Raw genomic sequence first — 26,009 nt, forward strand, 5'->3', positions numbered from 1 at the left:
AACTCATTACTCACTAACAACTCCTTACTCACTAGCAACTCCTTACTTACTAGCAACTCCTTACTTACTAACAACTCCTTACTTACTAACAACTCCTTACTTACTAACAACTCCTTACTCACTAACAACTCCTTACTTACTAACAACTCCTCACTTACTAACAACTCCTCACTTACTAACAACTCCTCACTTACTAACAACTCCTCACTTACTAACAACTCCTTACTTACTAACAACTCCTTACTTACTAACAACTCCTCTATCATTTTTCATTGTTGGAGGGGTTGCCCCCCCCTTCCTTAAAATCCTGGCTCCGCCATAGGAGGGGAGGGTATTGGGGCCCAGGAGTGGTGGCGCGCGCACGCACGCACGCACGCACGCACGCACGCACGCACGCACGCACGCACGCACGCACGCACGCACGCACGCACGCACGCACGCACGCACGCACGCACGCACGCACGCACGCACGCACGCACGCACGCACGCACGCACGGCATCCAGCCCTACGCTGCAGAGGCCCTGTGGCCCTCAGCCTGCCAAACGGTTGACTTGTACAATAGGGGCTGTCCATAAATGACGTCACGCACCTAGGGGGACGGGGGGTGCTCAGACATTTGTGACGATGTATGACGAGGGGGGGGGGGGGTTGAGAAATGTTACGTCACATCAAAATGCGCAACTTTAAATAAATATAGACAACACGTTCTACTTAATTAAATCGACTTTTTAATAAATGTTTTCTCATACAACATCAGAGTGCAGCGCCACATTGAATACGCACTACAATGACAATAGTTTAAAGCGATTTGAAGCATGTTTTAATTTTGGGGGGGGGGGGGGGGGCAGAGCTTTGTGACGTCATATTTGAGGGGGGGTCTGACTTTTTGTGACGCCGTGTGACGAGGTGGGGGGGGGGGGGTCAAAAATCATCCAAAATCGCGTGACGTCATTTATGGACGACCCCAAAGACACCGACGTTAACGCTTAGCAGTGTCGCTCGATCGCGACCCTGCCGTTACTGTCCACTCACAACAGAAACATTGTTTACGCGTATCAACGTGGAACGCGAGGGCTCTTGTGCCAAGAAGGACAACTGGACAGTGTTCTAATGAAGACAAGACTTGGTATTGATATTCTTGGGTTTTTTCGGTAAAGTCACGTAGGTAAAAATTTTAAACTAAAATTAATAAAAGTAGAATAAAAATCACGACGTTTCGGAGGCAACACAAGCTTCCGTCTTCAGGTGGAACCGGAAGCTTGTGTTGCCTCCGAAACGTCGTGATTTTTATTTTACTTTTATTAATTTTAGTTGTAATTTTTTACCTACGTGACTTTACCGAAAAAACCCAAGAATATGAATCCTTGCAGTCACGAAAGCTTCAAATCTAGAACTTGGTATTGATGCGTTAAGGCCGAGTGAAGCAAGATGTAAAGGTAATGGACATCTTGCGGCCGATGGAATGAGATGCATCTTTTCAAGAGGGAGAATGCTCGTGAGCGGAGTAGGACTGCCGCTACACAAACAGGCACCCAGCTAAATTTCGATTTAAAGCTTTCGTGACTGCAGAGATTCATCTTCTTGGTTCTTTCGGTAAAGTCACGTAGAAGTTCTACGTGACTTTACCGAAAGAACCAAGAAGAGGCACCCAGCTCTCTGTTGGGATAGTTTGCGGTCTCGTCAAATATCGCTTGTGACGTTGAAATGTGAGCCGTTCAACATTTCCATCATTCAAGTCTAATGTTCACCCACAGCTGAAGGTTGTCCTCAAACCAACTCATGGTAATCCTGAAGAGGCGTTGCTGGAATTTTTTTTCATAGAAAAAAGTATTAACGTCTCCTTCTCTTATCCGTATCTCTGCATAAAGAATAAAATTTAATTTTAAACAACGCATCAGCTGCACAGCCTTCTGGCAGTGCATCTTATCAACAGCATCAGTTAAATGCATGTTTTATCTAAAATGGGGTTGACATTCAGCGTCTTTTATGAGCAGAGTCGGGCTTGCTCGAACCAATGCTGGCAAACTACCCAATGTTTATCGGCACGGTCTCTGCCTGGAAATAAATTTGCCCTCGTTTGATGCAAAACTCTAGGCAAAACCTGGTGTGTCCGTTTATGCCTCTGTTGGGGAGCGGGTGGCGCAGTGGTTAGCGCACCGCTCTGCACACCCGAGTTTGATTCCCATTCACAAACGATAACAGTGGCGAATATTTGAACTGGTTCTGAACCTACCCTAGGTCGACTCAGCCTCAAATGGGTTCTTGATGTGGTGTGGAAAACATCAGCAGAATCAGAATATTTATTTCAGAATCAGGATATTTATTTATACCGGAGGAATCTGATGAAATATCAAGCTCTTTTTCACAGTTGTCCAGTCGGGGTGGGTAAGAACATCACAACAACAAACAGTACAAAAAGCACGATAGAGCTGGAGAAGCAACAGGCGGCCGAGCGTGGTGCAGGCCACAACACCGGCCTTCATCGACGTTCACCCACAGCACTTGCCCCAACATTCAGTTAAAGGCTACGATGGGGGACCTTTGTCTTTTGTGCGTCTTTTGTGCGCGCGCGTGTGTAGAGTCAGCGCTGGAATGCCAGGTGGGCAACGGTACGGCAGGCCGGCACGTCGTCGTGGTGTACGTGGCGGGCCGCGGGCTGGCGCGACACGCCGGCGGGACCCACGTGTTCAGCTACGCCCTCGACCTCCTGCACGTGAACCCGGCCAGTGGCAGCGCCGCCGGTACGACGAGGGCCGAAGCCGCATGCCGCATGTCCTCTATCTAGCCCGGCGGCTCCTCGTGCTGGGGCTCCGCTAGGCCCCGGGACGAGCGCCGAAGAGCTCTCGTTGTATCTTCTTGGTTCTTTCGGTAAAGTCACGTAGAAGGGAAATAATAAAATAATAAAAATAAAACATAAAATAATTCTCACGACGTTTCGGCCACAACGCAAGCAGCCGTCCTCAGGTGAAGACCAGGTCTGTCGGGGAGCTCTCGTTGTAGTCTGTTACTGCGTGGGGGAGGGGGGGTTAACCACATCTAAATCGTCTGGCTTGACGATGACGTAAGAGATTGGTGATAGAAAGATGTTGCATGATTGGAGAATCTTGGCAAAAGACAGATGAAAGTGGAAACAAATCAAGAAATGTACAGCGACACCTATGGATCATGATGATGATGATGAAATCGTGTTACCATATCACTCCTCTTCTCTCCTCCCTGCACTGGCTTCCTGTAAAGTACAGAATCGACTTTAATATTTTTTATTCTTCTCACGTTTTAAGGCCTCGAATGAGTTGGCTCCTAAATATCTCACCGATCTGCTCAAGTTCTATATTCCACTGAGAAAACTTAGATCTCCACAACTTAACCTTTGTGTAAATTCGCTTGGAGGCCTTGTGTAAATTTCATTTTTTCTAATGGAAAACCGAGTTTATTATTATTATAATAAAATATTCGGGGGTTGTGCAGGGCGACTGGGAAGTGCTGCTCGATGGCACACTTGCCACACGCTCCCTCGGCTATCGCCACCAGATTCACCTGCTTCAACCGCTCTGTACCCCGAATGCCTCCAGTCTAACACAACGATGGTGGTTATTCAAGTTGCTCCATAGTATCAGGCAATCGTGGCAACTGTGTGCGTAGAGCTCAATGTAACCTGTGCTGCACAGGTGGGGCATTGCAGTGTTTTTTTTTGTCACATTTATTCAGTGTTTAACAAATAATAAGAAAACCACAAAATTGTTGGCAGTTGTTTTCATTCATAATTTAAGTTGCAGACTGCTGTCAGTGGCAGATGTTGATAGTATTTAAGGAAGTGTATAATTCTGAGGCGAAATAAAAAAAACAACGACAAAGCTGATATAGTAAACGTGACGTGTGTCAAAGTTTTGTGGAAGTTGCAATGTTGCAAACATCCTCTAGGAGACTACTGAAAGCCGCCCCGAGACTCAGTGCCTCTAGAGCCAATAAGTACGCTTGACACGGCTGTCTAAAGCTTCTTGTCTTCCAAATCTGACAAACGACCCCCAGTATTAGACACGACTAAAACCAAGGACGAGAGGTGTTGTTAACTCTCGCCGCTTCGCTGAGCAAATGTGTCCCCCTTGTTCAGGCAGTCCTGAACTCGTTGGAAAAATTCTAGATTGCTGTGGCAGGGACCAGTCTCTTCCATAGGACAACAGCTATTGACTTTCCACATAGCGATACATATTTTATTTACCCAGGATGGATGATGGGCAGATATGACTGGGGTTTGAACTCAATCACGTCAAGGTGCCACAGTGGCGAGATGTTATCCCGCCTTCCTGGTATGGAGGAGGTCGTGGGTTCGATCCCGAACCTGACGCCTGTATATTGGGAGTTTGTGTGTTCTCCCCGTGGTCGCATGGATTTTTCTCCAGGTCCTCTGGTGTTCTCCTCCACATTTAGAAACATGAGTTGTGATTATTTGGCTGCTCCTATACATTTCCACATGATAAGCCACTTCGTTGAGCTATCATTTGTGGCCAGGTCGCTTCTGTAAAAGAGCTATGTCGCTCAGTGGGCCTTACCTGGTAAAATAAAAATAGTTTCTAGTTTTTATAATGCATGTCTGTGCGTGTGTGTGGCTTTGAGGTTAACACGTTCCTTCGGAGTGGGCAGGTAGGAACTTGGTTGAACAGCGTATTCGTGCACGACAGACAAATAATCCCTGGTGGGTAGTGTGGAACCTGTTGTTCCTACTTGTATTAATGAAACTGACTCAGCACGTGTGGCAATAACACCAAGGGCTTTGCAGGGAAACATGTGTAGTGTACTAATTCAGAGACACTAGCAGGAGGCATTATCCCTCTTGTTTATTCCGGCTCTCACAGCCATAGGGGATAACTCCATCCTGGGTCGGGACAGCCAACACGCTTCCAGAGCCACAGCTTGAAGAGGCAAAGACCACGATGACAGCAGCATGACGAGTTCCATTCCCGATGGCAGCCGCCTCGACTGTGAGTCGGAGCTCGCCTTTTATTCTCACCAGCGTGGCCAGGCTCCGCCCTTGGCCACGCCCCCTTCTGGATCCCCCAGAAGGCTCCGGGCTTGGCCCACGTGTCCAACTGGTAGAGCGGGCTGCTACTCCGAATTCCGTTGTCTACCAAAATCCCAGCCCCACGCGCTACAGTGACTCATTCAATGTCACTACACATGTATCAGAGGTGATGATGTGCTGGGCAATGGCCCTTTTTCATTAGCACATAGAGAGGCCTGAGAGGCAGAGTGAGTGAGAGATGGAGACTGCACTGTACACCGAATAACACCACGTGGCGCTGATAAAACATGTTTTTAATGAAAGTTTCCAGAGGAACCACCTTAAATCGGCGTGTGAAAACAGTTATCCATGAGTAGATATCGAGTAACAGAATCCCTGCAGAAATAAAAATATATTTGTATTAATAGTAAAAAAATATCAAAAGTTGCTAGCACATTGCAAGTCAGCAGCTCTTGTTCTGTGGATAAACTATTTCCCTGCCATAGGAATGTGGAGTTTCCACCACTGGCCCAGGGCTGTAAATGGAAGGTGAGCACCACCAGTGCTTGGACGAAGGCAGCCTCAATGCTGTCTTATCGAGATTTCTAAAGCGCCTTATTCGAAGGCACTTTACAGCAATTATAAAATTGTACGCAAGATGACAGTGGTTTGAGAAAAAAAGAGTGGGGTTATTGAGAGTGGTGGTGTAATTTTGGTGACAGTAGCACATGCGGGAGTGGTTAAGGAGGTGTTTGCGGTAGGCCTGGTCGTAGCTGGGGGTGGCTGAAAACTGGGGGTCGGTGATGTGTTGCGGCAACGCATCGGGAAGACAAAGCGGGCTGGCCAGGGGCGTGCGCTCGCCGAGGCTGCCGCGGGCGTCGTGTCAACGTGTGAACGTGTGTGGTGTGCCGCCGGCTGCAAGGGGGCACCGGCGTGTTGGTGTCGGGCGCCGGTTTCTGCACGGACGCACGCGTGGACATGGGAGGCGTCCCTTGCGAAGTTGTCACCGTGACACCAAACCACATCTCCTGCCTCAGCCCCCCGGTGAGCGATGCCTCCAGCACCGCCACACCACCAGCACCGCCAGCACCGCCAGCACCACCAGTACCAGCATCACCAAAATACAAATATCCCTCGTGCAGCCTTAGCAAACTGTTGGGGCAAGTGCTGTTAGCGAGCAGCACCTATGAAGGCCGGCACTGTGGCACACGAGGGGATGGGTGGCCAGCAACCATGTCCAGCCGCCTCTGTGTCTTCAGTGGCGATGTTTACACACTGCACAAAGTACTCATTTGAGGCTGAGTCGAGCTAGGGGAGGCCCAGAACTGATTCAAATAATCGTAGTTGGTGTTGGCCATGAGCGAAAATCGAACTCGGTTAACGTGCTAACCACTTCCCAAGCACCACCATCACCAGCATCACCAACACAAGCATCTGCACCACCACCAATTGCACCACCAACACTTATCACACCGCCATCATCACCAGCACTATCACGACCAATTATGCTCACCCACCATGCCCCTGCAGACGTTATCGCATGGGGCACTGCCCAGTGGCTTGAAAGAACTCAGCTTAAATCCAGCAGTGACACTGGTTATTAAACTACAAGCATCTTGACAATCAAGTTTTATGCGATGTACATGTGTTCATGGTACAAAACATGTTTTTTTTACGTTTGCATTTCTTTAAGGGAATAAAGCATCTGTACTAAATTGCAAACAATGAGAGCTCAACGTTTGAGCTAAAAGGTCTAAATGTATTTAGTCACCAACCGTTGGCCAGTTCTGCACTGGACTCAGAAAGGCAGAACGTTCCCGACGGCTACACAAAGCAGACGCTCACAGTGCCCTGCGGCAGCCTCCGCGGCGCGAACACCACACGCACGCACGCGCGCCTCCCCGCTCACACGCCTGCGCGTGGTGTTCGCGCCATCTAGCACAGCGCGAACACCACACAGCCCGCACTCTCCGCTCGCAGGAGCAGCGGCTTTTGGCTGGCCATCGAACAAAAACGGTCACTGCAATCGCGCGCTTTCAGATGGGCTCCTATGGCCATCTGGAACGCTCTTCCTTCCGATATTCGGACGCTACTGGAGTGATGCGCTTCAAATCATCGAGATTAAAAACTTAATTTCTTTTGAACTGCTTTTTGTGTTAGTTTGTTGTCCTTCCCCCGCACCTACGATTAGCACGGTTGGCTGTGTAAGGTGCAAAAGAAGTTCGACATATGTACGTACTTATGACCTCCCCCCCCTCCCAGGGCTCGCCCGGCGAGGTGAACGTGATGGTACGGAGCGGCGGAGTGGAGACCGTGTGGACAGGAACGTTCACCTACGTGGGGGAAAGCGGCACCGCCATCACGGCCGTTTCACCTTCCGTCAGCGGTGTGGCCGGTACGACACTCGCACACACGTACACACATGCGCTGCACACATGCGCATCTATGCAGGTGGAATGTACAGGTTAGAACGTGTGCGTCGTCGTAAAACGCGGGACACGTGACAGGTGAGCGCAGAGCAGATGGCTTCAGACCGCACGCGCGGAGAAGAATGCTCGGAGCAGAGGGCATGTGTACAGCGGAAGGGCCGGTGACACGCGGTTTGTACGGATGCACGTGCACACGTGCACACATGCATGTACAATAACAACAGCAGCAGCTGCCACCGTTCACCACTGAGTGGCGGTGACATCACCACAGCGTTTGTGTCAGGCTAGGTGCACCTTGAGGCCACGTGTAGCATCAAACACTCACTGGCAGGTCCTGAGATAGATCCAGGTGTTAAGGGTGAACTGATTGGGGTGATGTAACACACACACAGATCTAATGGGGAGGAGGGGGGGCAGAGCCTCTCTCTAATAGCGCCAGGTGGAATCTCGCTGAATCAAGCTGCATACCTGGCAGGTCAGGTAGTGATCCATGTCACAGATGCGCAATGTGTACATTTGTTGCATCTTCGTTTCTTGTTGATCCATAGCGAATCGGCTGAGCATGACAATTCGTCACGCGTTTGAATCCCTAAGAGCTGGCTGTATGGATTAGGCTTATGAGTGCTGTTGTAGGCACCGTGCTGGCACCGATTTGCGTGTCGTTAATCTGTCCATGAAATCGGCGCAACACCTTGCCGCACAGCGCCAGGCCGCGGCGTTGCGTACGGGTTGACTGTCGACTCTTGGGCACTGTTGTGCGTGAGGATCGTGGTGCAATACCGGAGCAGAGACCACGTCAGGTTGTTCCAGCATTACCTGGAGCGTGCGTGCGATGCGTTTGCGATGCGGGCGATGCTGCAGGCCTGTCAATAACCCCGCGAGGTTGAACTCGCCTGTCAGGAGGAGTGTTTGGTCATCTGATTGGTACGGCCATGCGTGGCACTCGTTTTCCTTTTCTGATTTCACTTCAAAGTAACCGTTATCATTTATTACGAGATTTATACCTGGAGTATGGGGGGAGTGGCGGTGCAGTGGTTGGCGCACTGAGCGCCGAAATCGGTGAACCGAATTCGATTCTCGGCCGTGGGTATCGTGAGTGGCAAGTGATATCCACATCGCTCCTGTGCGCTGACTTTGCGCTTAACTTCCATGGCTGAGCCAGCGTTGAGAGGCCTCCATCCCGTAGTTTACTGACAAGTGTGTGCGTAGCACGTCTGGTCAGCGTGGAAGAGTAGGCCAAATACCCTCTAGAGGCGTCTTGTGGCAAGCATGCAAACACACGCGCTCTGATAAAGAGATGCGTTGTCTTTGAAACTGATTGGCCTACACTAGAGACAGCCTTCTCTAGGGCCTTGTCTCACCACCAGTCTTAGACCCGAGAACGGCAAAAGGCGAACAGCAAAAAGGCAATGGAAGTATCAGAGCACTTACAGCCTGGGTTGAGCAGCTGTATCCGCCGTGTGTGTAACCCCTTTACCCCCCCCCCCCCCATTCGCCCCCCCCCTCTCCACACACACAGTGGAAATGTCAAGAAACTAAAAAATATATTCACCAAAAACCTCCTGCGATGTCGCAATATTTTCGGAACTGTTGCCGATCTCCGGTCACATCGGTGTAGGTCGCGGGACATCAGTGAGTAGAGGTCTGAAAAGCCTCTTATCTGAGGGCGTAGCCGAGACCGCTTGCCTGCATTTTGGCACAACGTTGCCCTAGTTTGCCGGCACACGGAGGTTCTCACAGCTGACAATAGCGATTCACAGTTGATTTCGGGTTGGGCCGCGTAATGATCTGGCCAAAACTTGAGAGAGCCCCCACCACTCGGCACAGTCGATCAGATTAAATTGTCGCGTGTATAAGCGTGTTTAACAGTGCGACACAAGTGTTATTGATTCAGCTCACCGGTTAGTTGAAGAACGATCCTCACAACCGATGTACGCAATTATAATATTGGCGGAAAAAAATTACATATTTAGTTAACTAACCGCTATGGGGAGGATATTTAGCTAATTTCTCATTGCTTCAGGCGCTTTTAAGGATTGCATTTTAATTTAACGGTGAGTGAGCTGAAACAATAACAAATTGGCAAGCCGTTAAACGCTTGTACAAGTGACAAATAGTTTGTTACGGTACATTGCAATGTATCGTATGGCTATGGTAGTGCATCTGTCTGTGTGTGAGCATTATTGCAGGGATTGGTGCTGTGCTAGGTGTGTGTGGAGCGTGTGCGCTTGTGGTGCGCGTGGACCGTGTGCATGTCGAGTGTGTGTGGCGCGTATGCGTGGGTGCCTCCACTAAAGAGAGATCGAGACGGTAGTTGGTCTCCGCGTTATAATCAGATGTGTTGGAAGAGGAGGGCATACCCACACTTCACGCCACCGCACGTGACCTGCCGATAGACTCAACTGCGGTTGAACCTATGCATTCTGCCGGGTGGACAGAGGTAGTGGGGTGGGTTTGAGAAACTCGCCACCCTCATCGTTTCAACCGCCGTGAGATAGAGTCGAACCTGCGCTCTCCAGACCGTGAGGCGAGTTTGCTGCGTGTCGCAGCGCCGTGACGGTCCGTGTGCGAGTGGAACGCGACGGGAGGGTGTGTGCGTGCCACCGTACGGCGCTACCCAGGAGGATCTCTGCTGCACCTGAGCGGAGTCGGGCTGGGCGCCGGTAACCGCGGCGGCACGGTGACCGTGGGGGAGGCCGCGTGTCCGGTGCAGCGCTGGACAGAGACCGCCATCGACTGCCTCCTGCCCAGCCTGCCCCCTGCCGTGTACCCCATCCACGTGTCGCTTGGAGCCTGGGGATACGTGCCCTTCAGGTGAGGGGTGGCTTGCCACGCGTGGATGTGATCGCGTCATGCACTTATCTCTCCAAGGGAATCCTCAGCAAGTCTGAGGGTGCGTTTTACAGGAGGGCCCTGCGTTGAGATGTTTGCCCAATTGTCTAGTGAGGAGTGCTTTTTGCTTGGGAGGAAATTGGAGTGCCCAGAGAAAACCCATTCCATTTAAAATCCCATTGTGATGCAATGGCGAGATGTTATCTCCCTCGCCATGTGTGCAGGAGGTCGTGGTTTCATTTCCGAGCCTGACGCCTGTATATTTGGAGTTTGCAAGTTCTTCCCGTGGTCGCGTGGTTTTTTTTCTCAGGCTCCTCCGGTTCTTCCCTCCACATTTAGAATCGACATCACCACGCGCTTCAATTATTTGGCTACTGTAAATTTCCACGTGATAATCCACTTCGTTGAGCTATCATTTGCGGCCAGGTCGCTTCTGCAAAAAAGTGCGACATAGCTTAATGGGCATAACCTGGTAAAAAATAAATAGTAAAAAAAAAAAGTTTTGATGACGGCGCCGAACGTTTGGTGACGGAGCCGAATGTTCGGAGACGGGGCTGAACGTTTGACGACGGGGTTGGGCATTGTCCCCCTCAGCCCTGGCGTGAATTCCACCGTGGAGTTTGTGCTGAGGGTCGCGGACGTGCAGCCGCGGGGCGGCTCACTCTACGGCGGCACGCGCGTGACCGTCACGGGCGACGGCTTCAGCTCCAACGCGACAAGCAACAACGTGACCATCGGTAACACGCGGCAAGCGCGCCTCCTGCTTCTCGCCGGCGGTGCTGCAAACACACGGACAGCTGACCGCGCGCACAAGACTCCCTCTCTCTCTCGGGTTCTCACCTGGTTAAACTAAATAAACTTCAAACGTGCTTCTTCCCAGATGCAAATGTGCGGAGATCAGAATTGGCTAAACACTCAAATATAAACATTTTGGTTCTTTCGGTAAAGTCACATAGGTAGAAACATCAAATCAAATACAATCTGGATTCTTTTTTTGGGCGACAAAGGTTCAAATGATAAAGATGAGTGGCCAGAAACCTGTCTCTTGAGCCACATGTTGGTGACAATGCACCGATTTTCCAAGAGTATAAAAATGTCGCTTCTATAATTACACTTGGGAAAGCAATGTTTTAATTATCACGTGAGTTAATGTTATTATTATTATTGTTTATCGCTATTCCACTGGTTTACTCAGGAGAGCCTGACTAGGTCTCATGACTTTTTCTCAGGAGGGTTCTGCCAAGTGTTTGCAGTCGGGGGATGATGGCTACGATGTATAATTCCAATTGAGAATTGCCCCAAAAGGGTTTCTGGGCTTTATTAAATGACCTTTTATTTGCAGTAATATTACAATAAAGTTCAACACAATGCAGTGCTGTCAAACACTCTGTGCTGTTGTCCATGGTGCCACGGTGGTGAGATGTTAACTTAGTCGTCTGCTATACAGGAGGTTGTGGGTTCGATCCCGACGCCTGCTGTATATTGGGAGTTTGCGTGTCTCTCTCCCCATGGTCGCGTGGATTTTTCTCTGGGACCTCCGGTTCTTTCCTTCACATTAAAAATCAACATGCGTTTAGAGTATTTGGCTGCTGTCCATTTCCACGTGATGAGCCACTTCACTGGACTATCATTTGTGGCCAGGTATTATCTCAGTGGGGCTTACTTGGTAAAATGAAAATAGGTTAGTTTTTATCTTCTTGGTTCTTTCGGTAAAGTCACGTAAAAGGGAAGTAATAAAATAATAAAAATAACACAAAATAAAATAAAATAATTTGTGAGAATTATTTAATTTTATTGTTTTATTTTTATTATTTTATTACTTCCCTTCTACGTGACTTTACCGAAAGAACCAAGAAGATGAATCCCTGCAGTCACGAAAGCTTTAAATCGAAATTTAGGTTAGTTTTTAAATTAGTTCATGTTACTCCAAAACGTGCTTTTATTTTACATTTGCGGTGGTGATTGGTTCATGTTTTTTCGTCGATGTTAATCACAAATGGCATTCATGAACAGCGTGCAGCGTTTTTACCTGAGAGTTCACCGCAGTGGTGTGATGTTTATTATGCTGTAGGTGATTCTAAGACAGATGCAGACTAGGACACCGATACTAACCACTCGGTGGTGTTCCCCTCCGTGCGCGGCTCTGCCAGGTGGCGTGCCGTGCGTGGTGCTCAGCTCGTCATGGAGTCGACTCGAGTGCCTCTCCCTGGGCACCACCACCACCCACACCGTCACCAACCGGGGCATCCACCGCAGTGCGTAGCACCACCACCCACACCATCACCACCACCTTCACCACCACCACCACTGCCACCACCCACACCGTCACCAACCGGGGCATCCACCGCAGTGCGTAGCACCACCACCCACACCATCACCACCACCACCACCCACACCATCACCATCACCACCCACACCATCACCACCCACACCATCACCACCACCACCGCCACCACCCACACCATCACCACCACCACCCACACCATCACCATCACCACCCACACCATCACCACCCACACCATCACCACCACCACCACCATCCCCACCACCACCACCGCCACCACCCACACCATCACCACCACCGCCACCACCCACACCATCACCACCACCGAGAAGACCCTAAGCTTCGTGCGGAGCGACAGACCGGGTAGCTTCCACACAGAATTACGCAGCCAATGAAAAGATAATGCCGCCCGATTTATTTGGAGTGAGACCTCTGCTGTCAAACCGGAGCTGGTCATAAGCATACTGCCCAGGTATGGGAAACGCTCTCCACACCTGCTCCATCACCAATGGGGATCTGAGGGGGTGGAGTGTTTGATGGCACAAAATACCCAGGCAGGTGCTTCGTTTCGGTGGGATTGATGATGATAAGACCCCACCTCTTGGTGGCACACTCCGGGTTCAGCAGCATCGCCTCCAACTCCTCCTCTGAGTGAGCAGCAATCACCAGATCATCAGCATACAAAACACGGTTGACCAATAGGGAGCCATCCCTCGACCGCACCCGGACATCGATCAGCCTCCCATTGTATCTGTACCACATGGAAATTTCTCCGGTACAGCCATGGAAAGCTTCTCAAACTACGTGCTCAAAGATGATTTAAATAATGTGGGAGCCAGAGAACATCCCTGCCCACACCCCAAGGTGAACAGGGAATGGCTCTGACTATACTATTGGCCACGTAGCTTTACCCGTGGCTGCCCACCATCGTGAAGGTCTTTAATGATTGTTATCAGAGAGTCAGGGACTCTGAAAATATGAAGAAATGCTCACACCCCTGGCCTGTTGATGGTATCATAGACCTTGACCAGGTAAATAAAGCAGAGATGTAGGTCTTGCTTGAACTCCATACACTTCTGCTGTAGCAGACAGAGAATATGGCATCCATGCAGGACCGCCCTGGTCTGAAATCACATTGGGGCTCCACAAGCCACTCCTCAGCATATCTAACAAGGTGATGTTGAATGATACTTGCCAGGACCTTTCCCAGTACACTGAGAAGAGAGATGCCCCATTGCCACCACCACCACCAACACAAATTCCAACTGGGTGACATGGAAGCCGAGCATAGTCGATGAATCAGAGCGGATTCCTGCTCAAATGAGCATTGAGGTGGTGCTCATGTGTTTTCAGCCTTGAGCCAGTGGTCCATGCAAGGGGATGAGCAGCAATGATGCTAACGGGGCTGCGTCGCCATCTTATTCTTTTCTACGATGGGTGGGGGAGTCGATCAGCAGGGACCGTGTTGTCTCATCGAGGTTGGTGAGCAAGTGGACGGCTGCATGAGCAGCCTCGTGGCAAATGTGTGCAACGTTGCCGGCGAGCGATCGAAGTGGGCAGCGGAATCCCTCTGCTGCTCACTGAGCTGTTCATATCTCACTGAACTGTGCATATCTCTTTCGATTTAAAGCTTTCGTGACTGCAGGGATTCATCTTCTTGGTTCTTTCGGGAAAGTCACGTAGAATGGAAATAATAGAAGACAGACCTGTTCTCCACCTGAGGACGGCTGCTTGCGTTGTGGCCGAAACGTCGTGAGAATTATTTTATTATGTTTTATTAATATTATTTTATTATTTCCATTCTACGTGACTTTACCGAAAGAACCAAGAAGATGTGCATATCTCACTCAGCTGTGCACGGCTGTCTCAGTGGAGTGGACTGTGAGTGCGCACCCATGCCGTGTGCTGTTGCCATGTGGGCCCCAGGCCTGGGCGAGGGCTACGAGTGGAGCGCCCCGGTGCTGGACGTGTTCGTGGGGGACACGGTGGTGTGGCGCTGGTCCTCGCCGCCGTTCCTGCAGATCACCGGCTACCGCGTCTACAGCGTGGCCAACGCCTCGGCCTCGCAGCCCGATGGGACCTTCGCGAGCCCCGTCGCGGCAGTCCCTTGGCGGGTAATTCGCCGCTCCCTCCCGCTTTCCTGCCATTGTGATGCCGCCTTAAAATATCGTCCCGGCGGAAACTTTGACGATGGCGCTTCCCTGCTGTTCGCGTGGCCGCCGCCCAAAACATTCGGCGAAGATATCGTCCGCACCGTGTGCACGAGTTAGATTTTTTTCCATTTGAAATAAAAATTGATTTAATATTGCACTCTGAGTCTGAATGCACACACGTCAAGCACATACTTTGTAGATTTCACACAGTCAGAATGATGAATATGTGTAAAAGGCATGCCTCAATGAGTAATGCACATCCGTAGTGCAAGAAAATATCAAATCAAATAATGCTGGGTCCTCTATTGCAACGCTCTAGGATTTTTTTTTATAATACATCTCTTAGATGGCCCAGAGTTTCCAGTCACCTGATGCACTGTTCCTCATGGGCAGATCTAGACCGACACTTGTTGGGCATGAATTACTATTATTGGGTTTACACACAGCACGCATCACCCCCTACTGGCAGACTAAATGCACGTTTTCAGTCGCCTTGTGCCCACGGATGCAGCTGCCACTGGGTGTGCCCTTTGAAATAGTTGAGATAAGATGCAATGTATATGCTCTAAGATTCTAACATAGAAGTGCGCTGAATCAGAATTTTTTTTTCGTGCTGATGACTGGGAATCGGTGATCAGCTGTGATTGTGGATGTAACGGTAGTTTCTCGGCTGCATGTCATTTGAATACGTAGCTTGACATGTTGGCTGATTTTACATCATTGCGTTCATTGAGTGGGGTGGAACGCTCGATGCCGAGTCGTTGTACGAATCAAAAGGGGGACACATTACACAAAGTATTTTTTACAGGAATATAATAAATTTAAAAGACAGCTTACTCACGACTAAGCGTATTTCAATAAGTGATGCAATTTCCATCACTGTACCACGTGTCGATATTTTTGTAAAATCTCTGAATCAAGAATCAATAACATGCACCCGTTTTTTCTCAACACAGCTTATCGCTTTGTTACATGAGCAGTCGGAGAGCGTTATGGTGTTGAGGTTTTGTTCTGGATGTGGTAGTGGTGGTGGATGGAGTGGCGTGAGGGTGTGTGCGTGTGTGTGTGCGTGTGTGTGTGTGCAGTTTGCGCGCTACGCTATGAACTCAATGGCCCGAATTCGATTCCCGCTCATGGCCAACACCATTGACGATTATCTGAATCGGTCCTGCGCCTCCCCGAGGTCGACTCAACCTCAAATGAGTACCTGGTGTGGTGTATAAACATTACAACTGGGGAGACAAAGGTGGCTGGGCGTGGTATTGGCCACCCAACCCCACGTGTGCCATGCTGGCCTTCATAGGTGCTCTCGAACAGCACTTGCCCCAACAGCCTATTAAGCCTATATGGGGGATCTTTGCCTAAGCGCGTGTGTGTGTGTGCATTGCCGGCACGCAGGCTCCTTCGCGTACACGTTCTCGCGCGAGGGCCGCTACTTCTACACGAGCGGCGCCGTGAACTCCAAGCAGCTGGAGCTGCGCGGGGCGGTGAGCGTGCGGCGGGCGCCTGCCCGCACCGGGGCGCTGGTCCTCTCGCTGGCCGGGATCCCAGCCCAGAGCCAGCCAGGTCAGCGCCCGCTCGGCCCCACGTGGCCCGGCTCGTCGTCGCTCGCAGTTTGGGGGGGGCCACGTTCTCTCGCTCGCAGTTTGGCTCCGGCTCAGCTCGTGGAGATCCGGAGTGTGGCTGGGACAGTGGCTTAGAGCCGGGTGGGGGGGGGGGGGAAGCTAACTGTGGCTGTGGGCTAGCTCACTTGAGCCAGGACTAAGTAGTGTCTAAGGAGACGGTCCTCAATGAATCCGGTCACCCCCTGCGTGGCCGGTGATGACGCAGGGACGTGACCGAGACAAGTCAGGCACGTGCCCTCTGCAGCATGACAGTCAAACTGTGTCACCGCATGAGGACTACACGCTGTCTTAGTTGTGTTGCACGACCTGTGCTGAGTTGGACCAATGGCGCCACTGGGGTTGTCTCACCGGTTGTATGGAATGGAGTTAAAACTCCAAACTTAAAACGAAACATCGTGCTTTTTATTTTTATTTTACTTTTATTAATTTAAATTAATTTTTTTTACCTTAGTGATTTTGCTGAAAAAACCTAAGAATATGAATCCTTGCAGTCACGAAAGCTTCAAATCTAGAATCCACGCTTGAGATTGCGGGATCATGGGATAGTGGGATTGCAGAGCTCCAGCCTCATGGTGGAGGTGAGCAGACTTCGGCATGGCTGCGTATTACAAATGATAGTTCAACGACACGCTTGTCATCTGCGAGCGTATTTATGTTTGGGTAGATGCGTCGGAATCACCGTGCTGCTGTGAAAAGTTGTCGGCTTGCTCGTCCTCGTGCATGCGTGCGGGCGTCCATTTTGTCCTCAGCGTCGGCCTCCCGTGTGTCCCGGAGAGAGGCGCCGTCCCCCTGCGCCGTCACGAGCAAGGCCGGCGGTGACTGCGGCACCAATTCCCTTGAGCCCGACTCGTCCCTCGCCGGGTTCTCCTTCAGCTACGATGAGTGCTTTTCCCCGACCGTCACCGACATCTCCCCCCAGTCGGGGACCATCGACACGCAGCTCCGCATCATGGGCACCGGATTTGCAGCTGTGCCCTGCGCCAATGAGGTAATCTGCTCCCTCACATCGAGATGCGTCGATGATAAAGTCGAGGCCAAGCGTATCCGTATCGTGAGCGAGCTCCCTAATCTCGTTCTTCTCCTCCGGTGGTGGCCATAAGCCAGCGCTGGAAAATACTCGTTCCCATGGCAGAGGGGCCAGTCTCTCCATTTCATAACCAATTTTGACTAATCCTCAAGTGGTACAAATTTTTTGCCAGCCCTGGAGGGATGATTCACTGAATTGACTCCAGTGCGGGAATTTCTAAGCGCATGAGCGTGAGCCGCCGGCGTTACTTTCTGCCACACAGGTCACGGTGGGCGGGTTCCCGTGCGAGGTGGACAAGAGCTCCGACAATGAAATCCTGTGTCGAGTGAACCCTCGCGACACCATGGAGGTGGGGACCGCCCTGCCGCTCTCCCTCGTCGTAAACAACCTGGGCAGCGCCGTCGTCAAGACGCGCACCGAGATGAGCCGCCGCTTCGCGCTGCTGCCCCTGCTGCTCTCCGTGAGTCCCGGCGCCGGCTCGCTGGCGGGCCGCACGCGCCTCACCCTCGAGGGCTCCGGCTTCGGCGCGACGCCGGGCGACGCACGGGTGCTGGTGGGTGGCCGGCCCTGCGCGGTGGTGTCCGTCAACTACACCCGCGTGGAGTGCGACACGGCACCCTCGTTCGTGGAGCTCGCGGTCGAGGTCGACCTGACGGTGCGCGGGTGGCCGGCCACCTGCAGAGGAAGATGCAACTTCAGCTACTCGGCCGAGGCCACCCCCACGCTGAGCGCCGTGTCTCCCGTGGAGGTGACGGCTGCGCGCACGCTCCTGACTCTCGACGGAAGTCGCTTCGGCGCCGACCCGAGCGCCATCCGCGTCTTTATCGGCGGCGGCAGCGACGACTGCGTTCCCGTGAACGTCACGGACACGCAGATCGTGTGCCAGGCGGGCTCCGTGCGGGCCGGCTCCCACCCCGTGGACGTGCAGGTGCTGGGCCGCGGCAGGGCCCGGAGCGCGGTGACAGTCGCCAGCTTGCCTGCGGCCGCCCTGTCTCCCGCGTCGGGCAGCTTGAACGGGGGCACCAGCGCTGAACCTCGCGGGGAACGGGTTCGCTCCGGGGAACACCACAGTGTCCATAGGCGGCGCCCCTTGTGAGATTCTGACGTCAACCCCCGAGCGCGTCACGTGCCGCACGCCAGCACGGGCGGCCGGCCTGGCCAGTGTGGTGGTGCGGGCTGCGGGAGTTGCCTTCCCCGTGCTGAAGTTCAACTACTCGGCTGCCAACACGCCTGTCATCACGTCCATCGCCCCAGACACCGGTGTGTTCGTCACGCTGGCCCGTCGTTGTCAGAGTTGTTTCCTGCTCAAATGAGCATCGAGGCGTTGATGCCCATCTCCCATTTACAGCCCTAAGCCTTTGGTGGAAATTACACATTCCTATGACAGGGGTGAATCTGTCCTAAGGATATTGTTAAGCAGTCGTGAGATGCTAATTATTCTCATGAGGTGGTAAATAATTGTTTGTAAGCACTCAGTAGTTGTTTTTAAGCAGAGTCATCAAGTACGATTGCAATGTGCTCTTTCGAGAGAGAATGCAGGACAGTGATAGGGACCATTTGGTTTTATTAAAGGAAGCACAGATTCCACCGTACTTCCTTTAGGTTGTGAAGTATGGTCGAATAACCCCCAGGGCCCACACGGCATGGGGAGGCCCTCGTCCAGCAATGGATTGACAAACGGCCTGTACCTGTACCAGCACCCACTTGTTTACTATGATAATACTCCGTAATGATGCCGACCTTGCAGCAGCAGTAGTCGGTGTAGAAGATGAATGCTCTTTGCCACTCCCGGACAGTTACAGGCATTTGGCCTTGTACACCGTGTGACGGACTCGATGACAAGGGGATGCTAGGTTATTCAGCCAACTTTACTCAACGGTGGCCGATCACACACGGCGTTGGCTCCCTCCAATCGCCGATGTTGGCAATGCTGGCGTGGATCATGGCTCGGAGCTTGACTGCATTTTTCTCAACAAGGAACGGCCGGCACGCTGGTGACCATCGCCGGCGCTGGGTTCGGCTCGGACGCGGGGACCGTAACCGTGCTAATCGGCAGCGCGGCCTGCGCGGTGGAGACCGCCGCCCCGTCCCGGGTGACGTGCCGAGCGGGCGAGCACCCCGGCGGGACCTACGGCGTCTCCCTGCAGCACTCGCCCAACGGCGCGGCGAGCGGCAGCGCCACCTTCCACTATCGGCAGTTCCTGACGGATGTGTCGCCAAGAGAAGGTACGCCAGGCCGCCAAGAGGCACACCGCGCGTGTTCCTTGCGCCGCCAAATATGCGGGGGCCCGCGTTGTTATTTCGTCGCTGTAGCAATATTAATAATGACGGCAGACACGAATTCTGATTTGTTACAGAATGGTCTCCTGCCACCTTTATGACTTTTGCTCTGCTGAAATGATTCGTCTCGTCTCTGTCACGTTACACCCGAGCTACCGTAACCCTCTCCTCTGAACAAGTCCCAAGTGTCTCTCTGCTCAAGTTACACGGGGAGTTGCCACCTATAATCCAGTGGTGACATTTACAAATGTCTATGGGAGAGACCAGTCTTTCCATATCTCAGAACAACTGTTGACTTCAAACAAAGTGGTACCTAATTTATCAATACTGGAGTGATGATGGGTTGGTCAACCCCCACCCAGGAACTTAACTAGCAATACTCCAATTGTCAGGTGCAAACACCACTCAGCTGTAGTAGAAGTTTTTTGGGTGAGATCACGTAAAAATAAATGTGTTGTTAAACCTGCCACCACTCACCACAGCTGATTAGTAAGGTTAATCACGTCAACAAAACGTGCCAATTAGTTAAATTGTATAATGTGATATTTTATTATGTAGATGATCAGTGCTAGGTGATTATCCCACTTTGGGATGTTCAAGATGAGCCTCAACTAAAGTAGCTGACTCAGCTAAGTGAAATGCTGGTTGCAGGGATACGATGAGAGTTCATGTGAAGCTGTCACACTATTATTTAACTATTAAACCAGATAAGGCTCACTGAGCTATAAAGCTTTTTTTCAGAAGCGACCTGGCCACAAATTATAGCCCAACAAAGTGGCTTATCGTGTGCAAATTTACAGCAGCAACCAAATACTCTAAACACGTGATGTTGATTCAAAATGCGGAGTGAGAGAACATGCAAACTCCAAATATACAGCAGCAGGCGTCAGGGTCGGGATCGAACCCACGACCTCCTGTATACCAGGCAAGGTAATTAACATCTCACCACCATGGCGAGAAATACACGAGACGCAGCTATTGTCTGCTGATGATATTGGGGGGAGGGATGGAACTGCCTCCCATGGACCAGGTCGGTTTTTCATTTGACGTCTGCGCGAGGCTGAGTGGTGTCTCGGTGTGCTCCCGTGTTCTCCCGCCCCAACCCACTCAACCGTGCCAGGCAGCTTCGGGGGACAGCAGAACATGAGCGTGAGTGGCTCGGGCTACGACGCGGCGACGTCGCGCGTGCTGGTGTGCGGCCGGGAGTGCCCGGTGCAGCGCGACGTCAGCACCAGCAGCAGCCTCTCCTGTCTCGTCCCGCCCAACGACGGTAGCGGGCGCCGGAGAGGGCCGGATGGCGACGGTCACCGCGCACGCAGTCACCAGAACCTACCCACCACCACCACCACTACGCAGGGTGCACCCACCACCACACACGCAGTGACCAGAACCTACCCACCACCACCACCACCACGCAGGGTGCACCCACCACCACACACGCAGTGACCAGAACCCACCCACCACCACCACCACGCAGAGTGCACCCACCACCACACACGCAGTGACCAGAACCCACCCACCACCAACACCACCACGCAGAGTGCACCCACCACCACACACGCAGTGACCAGAACCCACCCACCACCACCACCACGCAGGATGCACCCACCACCACGCATGCAGTGACCAGAACCTGTAGGCACCACCACCACCACCACCGCCACCACCACCGCCACCACCACCACCACCGCCACCACCACCACCACCGCCACTGCCACCACAACCACCACCACGCAGAGTACATCCACCACCACACACGCAGTGACCAGAACCTGTTGGCACCACCACCACCACCACCGCCACCACCACCACCGCCACCACCACCACGCAGAGTGCACCCACCACCGCACACAGCTGGAACCGCGGAGGTGTCTCGTGTTCACTCGAGCGACGGAATAGCCCCTTGCGCTAAATGCAACTGGCATGTTATATTCAGGTGTTATTGACCAATTCATCAGTGTTTCCATGTGAGAGGAAACTGGAGCTCCTGGAGAAAGCACACGCGTGTGAGGGGAAAACAATCTATTCCATGCAAACGGAACAGGTGGAAGCCACATTTTATACTGCGCCATATTTTCCTGGGGAGTCAGGGTATGGCTCCTCGATAACCACCAACCCTCACTGCCTCCACAGTGCTGGATTACAGCATGCATAGCCACCACTGCCGAGCTAAATAAAATAAAATAAATGGAGTCCCTCTCATGTGGCTGGCTGGTGCATCTCAGTCAGTCCACCCATGGTACTCGGGTCTATTCCGTGATCTCCTGCCAGCGGGCCTTGGACACTTCACGCGACCTCAAAGTTGCACCTAGCATGGCACAAGCACCGTTGTGACGTCACCGCCACTTGGTATGCGAACAGAGGTTGTTGTTGTTGTTGGCCAGGCACAGGCGCGGAGGAGTCGTGCGCCATACGCGTGGAGACCGGAGCCGATGGAGTCGAGCTGCCGGGTGCCTACAGCTACCGGCGCCGATTGACCCCCGTGATATCGGGGGTGAGCCCGGCACAGGGTGGCACTGCAGGCGGCACGAGGCTCACCATTGCGGGCGCCCGCTTCAGGTAGCCCCCTGCTGCCACTGCTCGCACCCCTCGGACGCCGTTTGCTGCTGTCTGGGCAGCTGCTGGGCGACGACAGAGACAGATATCTGTTACTGATGTATGTAGCGCCTTAGTCCAAGGCGCTTTACAATGATTATGAAATTGTACATTAGATTATGGTCGGTTGAAATAAAGAGTGGGGTTATTAAAAGTGGTGGTGTGGTTATGGTGGTAGTTAGGAGGATAAGTAGGAGTGGTTAAGCAGGGGTAGGGGTAGTGATAGGTGTAGTGATAGGGGTCGTGATAGTGATAAGGGTAGTGATAGGTGTAGGGGTAGTGACAAGGGTTGGGGTAGGCCTGGTCATACCTCGGGTGCGGAGACAGAGAGTAGCAGTAGCATGATGGGCAAATGAGAAGAGATGGAGGTTGTTTTATGGGAGGAACGGAATCTGGTTAGAGTGAAGATGATTGCTTTATGTGGGAGTTTGCTGCCGTGAAGGGGAGCGAGGAGGGGAGAGGGCCGAGAGCATGACGGGACGAGGGAGGCACGGGGAGCGACAGTAGCGACTGGGAGAGTAGAGGATGGGATGGGACATACGATGATACGAGAGAAGTAAGATATGGACTAGAGCGGGATATTTAAACAGAGAGCGAAAGTAGACAGGGAGCCAGTGGAGTTGGGAATGAAAAGCAAAGGTGTGGGAATTGTGGGGAATTGATTCCTGCAGTCACGAAAGCTTCAAATCAAGATTGAACCACCTCTATGGGGAGGGTTTCCACACATTTGTTACCAACTTTGGTTAGGCACTGCCTTACCAAGACTTACGTCACCTGGAATGGTATATTCTACAAACAAAAAGAAGGTACTTTCATGGGTTCCCCCTTATCACCAGTGATGTGAATGTTTTCATGGAGAAATTTGAAACAGATGCCATCCAGACATCCACCCTACGTCCTTCCTTGTGGAAGAGATACGTATTCCTTTGGTCACATGGCCTGCCAGCATTGAACCAATTCCTCAACCACATCAATTCCATCAAATTATTTCTACCTACGTGACTTTACCGAAAGAACCAAAGTGTATGGATTCCTGCAGTCACGAAAGCTTCAAATCAAATTGTGGGGAATGTTAAAAATTATCCGGGCTGAGGCATTTTGTATCTGTTGGAGAGAAGTGAAGGTGTAGGTAAGACAGGATATAGAGGGAGACGTGGGAGGAGTCACACACCCAGAGACACGTGCAAAGAAACCTGGAGAAAGACAGGTGCAGATAGACACAAATAGAAATACAGAGACACACGAACAGATGCAACGAGATACAAAGAGACAGAGCCGTGGAGAGCCACACACCATGCCAGCGTGAATGGTGCTTAGTCCCTCCAAAAACACACACCGACAGAATGCGGCATGTGACCGCAGTACAGCACTCGTCTCATCACAATGTAGTAATAACAAGTATCATTAAATCTTACGTCTTTTCGAATGTGTCTGCTACTCAAAAGCTACTATCTAGATTTGAAGCTTTCGTGACTGCAGGAACCCATACTCGCTGGTTCTGTCGGTAAAGTCACGTAGGTAGAAAATACAATGAAAATAAATCACGACGTTTCGATTGCAATACAAGCAATCATCATCAGGTGGGAAAACCACAGCAAGACTATTGATATGCCTATTTAGTAACTGCTCATGATCAACTATTTTTATAATATAATCCTCGTCAGGTGCCCGCCCCCCGCCCCATGGTGTGAAGTGAAGTCTCCTAGCACTCTCCACTGTCTCTGTAGCCTCTCTCTCTCTCTGTACTACAAAGCAGAAGGCCGTTGCCCAACAAATCACCGATTTTAAATGGTTCCTTCGAATTCTGCAGAGTTATCGCCGAATGTGCCGTGTGGTGTTTTTAAAATAATAATTGAATTCAGGCCTTCATCAATCCACTGCTGGATGATAGCTCCCCCCCCCCTCCTGCACCACACCAATTCAATCATAGAGGTCGTTTGACTATATTTCACCGTGCTGGTGAGGGGTGGGTTAGTGAGGGGGGTACGCAGGAGGACCGCTTCAGATATCGCTCGCCACTGATATTCGTCGGGGCTGGGAATTCACGTCGCTGTGTTCTCATTGCAGCGCGTTAACCTCTGCACTGCTAACAATGAAAACTGTTTATAACGCGCGTATATAACGAATCTAACACATTGTTCCGTTGAGAACTCAGAGGCCTCGTGTATCGTCACCGTCCATGATCAAATTTCGATTTTAAGCTTTCGTGACTGCAGGGATTCATCTTCTTGGTTCTTTCGGTAAAGTCACGTAGAATGGAAATAATAAAATAAAAATAAAATAAAACATAATAAAATTATTCTCACGACGTTTCGGCCACAACGCAAGCAGCCGTCCTCAGGTGAAGACAGACCTGTTCTTTAAGACAGACCTGTTTTTCACCTGAGGATGGCTGCTTGCGTTGTGGCCGAAACGTCGTGAGAATTGTTTATATTTTTTCCATTCTACGTCCATGATCAATTCACTGAGAGAGATGAAGGCCTCCCCGACGGTCTGTTCAGGCAATATGGGCGACGTTTGTCTTTGTGTCACACAGTGCGGTCGGAGAGATCGGTGTGAGTGTCGGTGGCACCGCGTGCATCGTGCAGTCCGTCTCCGACTCGGAGGTCGTGTGCACGACGGAGGCACACTCGCCCTCCCAGCTGGCGACCGTGCGCGTGCACAGCACCTTCGGAGATGCCCTGCCCGTGAGTACTGCGAATGTTGATTTGAAGCTATTCGTGACTGCAGGAATCCATACTCTTTGGTTCTTTCGGTAAAGCCATGTTAACGAGTCAGAGTGTGCTCGATACAGAAAGTTGTGTATGTTTCATTGTGGATAATGTGCTGCGTTAGCGCTTGGTATTTGTCTGTTAGGCTACAACAGCGGTCGGGAACCTATGGCTCGCGAGCCATATATGGCTCTTCCAGTGACGGCAAATGGCTCCCAGACAATTTAGAGTTGAAAAAAATAATAATAAAAATAAATAAATAAATAAAAATCTGTTTGGAACTGATTTTAAAATACTTGTGATATTGCTTAATAATAGTGTGTCATTTTAAAGTAAACAGAAATTAGTTTTGAAGATAAATTTCACGGGTCACGCCTGCACGAAGCTCAACCTCACCACGTCGTATGAACCAGACTACAAGGCCATCAGCAAAACCTCGCAGCACCAGAAGTCGCATTAAAAGTAAGACATATTTAATTTATTAGATGTTAAAAATACTATATGGCTCTCAATGAAATATATTTAGAAATATTTGGCTTTTATGGCTCTCCCAGGCAAAAAGGTTCCCGACCCCTGGGCTACAAGAACCAAAGAGTATGGAGTACTGCGAAAGTTCGAGATAACAATGGCGGCGGCGTTGCGTCACGTGGCGTCGTTCACACGCGTTTAAATCTCAAAACGACAAATGCCGTGAGCCACAGTTCGGTGAACACAACGCGAACATCATCAAGGGTATGGAGGTGAACATCATGTTAATGAGTCAGGGTGCGCTCGATACAGAAAGTTGTGTATGTTTCATTGTGGATAATGTGCTGTTTTAGCGCTTTGGTGTTTGTCTATTAGGCTATAATATACCCACCCCTCCTGGACATCTGTGAAAAAGAGCTTTGTAGGTCATCGGATTCCTCCAGTATGAATAAATATTCTGATTCTTATATACCACATTGTCGGTTGTAACCCATACCGTTTTGAGATAAGCACCGCATTCTTAGTATCTGTGTGTATTGCGTTACACCGTTCTCCTGCCCTGTACTTGTGAACCCTTCTGAAAAAAATGTTTCCTTCTTTACGTT

At 51.2% G+C, this 26,009-nt stretch overlaps 1 protein-coding gene across 1 annotated transcript in view; it reads left to right on the plus strand.

The window, feature by feature from the left end:
• LOC133349196 (fibrocystin-L-like) overlaps positions 1 to 26,009 on the plus strand; it is a 146,956-nt gene that overhangs the window by 48,875 nt on the left and 72,072 nt on the right. The window contains 15 exon segments of the mRNA XM_061562476.1: positions 2,581 to 2,742; positions 5,923 to 6,044; positions 7,263 to 7,395; positions 10,051 to 10,243; positions 10,856 to 10,998; positions 12,412 to 12,516; positions 14,472 to 14,652; positions 16,092 to 16,264; positions 17,073 to 17,311; positions 17,613 to 18,374; positions 18,376 to 18,610; positions 19,328 to 19,576; positions 20,751 to 20,900; positions 22,015 to 22,189; positions 24,762 to 24,912. Coding sequence (XP_061418460.1) covers positions 2,581 to 2,742; positions 5,923 to 6,044; positions 7,263 to 7,395; positions 10,051 to 10,243; positions 10,856 to 10,998; positions 12,412 to 12,516; positions 14,472 to 14,652; positions 16,092 to 16,264; positions 17,073 to 17,311; positions 17,613 to 18,374; positions 18,376 to 18,610; positions 19,328 to 19,576; positions 20,751 to 20,900; positions 22,015 to 22,189; positions 24,762 to 24,912 — 3,173 coding nt within the window.

Source organism: Lethenteron reissneri, chromosome 29 (genome assembly GCF_015708825.2).
Source record: "Lethenteron reissneri isolate LAM-NWPU_2019-01 chromosome 29, ASM1570882v1, whole genome shotgun sequence".
Lineage (NCBI taxonomy): Eukaryota > Metazoa > Chordata > Hyperoartia > Petromyzontiformes > Petromyzontidae > Lethenteron > Lethenteron reissneri.